Source organism: Sinocyclocheilus anshuiensis, unplaced genomic scaffold, assembly GCF_001515605.1.
Source record: "Sinocyclocheilus anshuiensis isolate Anshui unplaced genomic scaffold, SAMN03320099.WGS_v1.1 scaffold311, whole genome shotgun sequence".
Classification (NCBI taxonomy): Eukaryota; Metazoa; Chordata; class Actinopteri; order Cypriniformes; family Cyprinidae; genus Sinocyclocheilus; species Sinocyclocheilus anshuiensis.
Window position 1 is genome coordinate 475438 of NW_015549606.1, and position 1927 is coordinate 477364.

Below are 1927 nucleotides of genomic sequence, written 5' to 3' on the forward strand. Positions count from 1 at the left end.
GACTTTGTAGAAAACGAAGCGTTTGAGAGAGGCGGGGCATAGAGGACCTACAATAATGTACAGTATTTGAAAAAGAATGTGTTTTTTGAACATTAAAGCATGTCAACATATTCTGTTAACACCAAATACACAAAATAATGATCTTTAAAAAAGCATCATATGACCCCTTTGATATTTAATTATTAATTACATTTCTATTTAATTTGTATACTTATTTCATATATAGTAGTAGGGTGACCATACGGGCCATTTTTACGGGACACGTCCTTGCCAGGATTTCTATATTGCCTAAAATATCCAGGTTTTGGCTGTTTGCACTGTGCAGATTTATCATTGTATGACATTCGGGAGAGCATAGCAGACGGCTCCTTATGCTTTCGAATCCCTCTTGCAGTACTTTGGTGTCATACAATGATTGGTCTGCACAGCGACACTTCAAGTCGAACGAATGAACAAACACACCTAACGTGCTCGTATTTGCATCGCTTTGATCATTCTCTGTCCCGTATAAATGGCACATATGGCCATCCTATATAGTAGCCATTTTTAAGGTAAGGAACCTATGTTGTGATTGTATATCAAGTCATATATCATGTTGTTAGGCATGGTGCACAGGACGGCCTTCAGTACTTAATTGGAATGTTTGTTCGTTTAGGACTGAGGCTGGTCAGTTTGTAGTTGCTAACGGTCAAACATGGTGGTGTCATACAGTTTGTGTGTGTGTGTGTGTGACACAGCATTTGATCTTGAACATTAAAGGATTAGTTGCAGACTACAGGGAATGGATTACATGGCTCGTGTTCATTTGAATTTCCAGTTTATCTGTGTAATCTCAATAGAGCAGCGAGTGTGATATTTTCATCCTCTGCACATTTGGTGAATAAATCTACACACATGTAATAATGCTATATATGTGTGACAGACGACTTAACTCTTCCGTCTCTTCTGAAACCAACTGTAGATTTTGCCGAGCCTCTGGCAGTTCCCACTTACATGGAACCAGACCTACCCAGCCCCAGCCTCCCTTCTACCAGTGCACTGGACAGCCAGCCTCCAGAAGAGAGCATCTCCATCCTCACCTCCATGGGCTTCCCCAGACATCACACAATCCAGGCTCTCAAAGCCACAGTGAGTGTGCTGCCTCATCTGCTTCATGTACAGTGGCCCGAAAAAGAATTTGGACACCTAAAAATATATGAATGTCATACACCTGTGATTACACTTCTAGGACACCTGCATGAACGGCGGGGAAGTCGTGGCCTAATGGTTAGAGAGTCGGACTCATAACCCAAAGGTTGTGGGTTCGAGTCTCGTACCGGCAGGGATTGTAGGTGGGGGGAGTGAATGTACAGTGCTCTCTCCCACCTTCAATACCACGACTGAGGTGCCCCTGAGCAAGGCCGAACCCCCAACTGCTCCCCGGGCGCCGCAGCATAAATGGCTGCCCACTGCTCCGGGTGTGTGTTCACGGTTTGTGTGTGTTCACTGCTGTGTGTGTGCACTTTGGATGGGTAAATGCAGAGCACTAATTCCGAGTATGAGTCACCATACTTGGCCACATGTCACGTCACTCACTCATGAACTTCAGTGGATCTGTCTCCATACATCCACTAAAAATTACCTTGAGACTAGTTGCATTAAAAGTTCAAGTGTTATTTGTTTGCAGATGGCACTTTTTTTCATGCATTTCATACAGTGTCCAAAAGTGTCTGGATACTTTTTAGGGCCACTGTATGTAGGATGTTCATGTTTTGAACTGTTACTTGCTGCAAATTGTTTGATTTCATTCTTAGGCAGGAGTACACAGTCATGGCCAAACATTTTGCAAAGTTTGCCACTTCAGTATTTGTAGATTTTTCCACGTTTCTATGGTATACTGAAAAACAATGATAAGCATATCATAAGTTTTAAAGGCTTTTATTGGCAA

At 42.6% G+C, this 1927-nt stretch overlaps 1 protein-coding gene across 3 annotated transcripts in view; it reads left to right on the forward strand.

Moving 5' to 3' along the window:
- usp13 (ubiquitin specific peptidase 13) overlaps positions 1-1927 on the forward strand; it is a 37947-nt gene that overhangs the window by 26763 nt on the left and 9257 nt on the right. For all 3 annotated transcript variants that reach the window (XM_016447806.1, XM_016447809.1, XM_016447807.1), the window contains one exon: positions 962-1128. In XM_016447806.1, coding sequence (XP_016303292.1) covers positions 962-1128 — 167 coding nt within the window. The remainder of the gene's footprint in view (positions 1-961; positions 1129-1927) is intronic.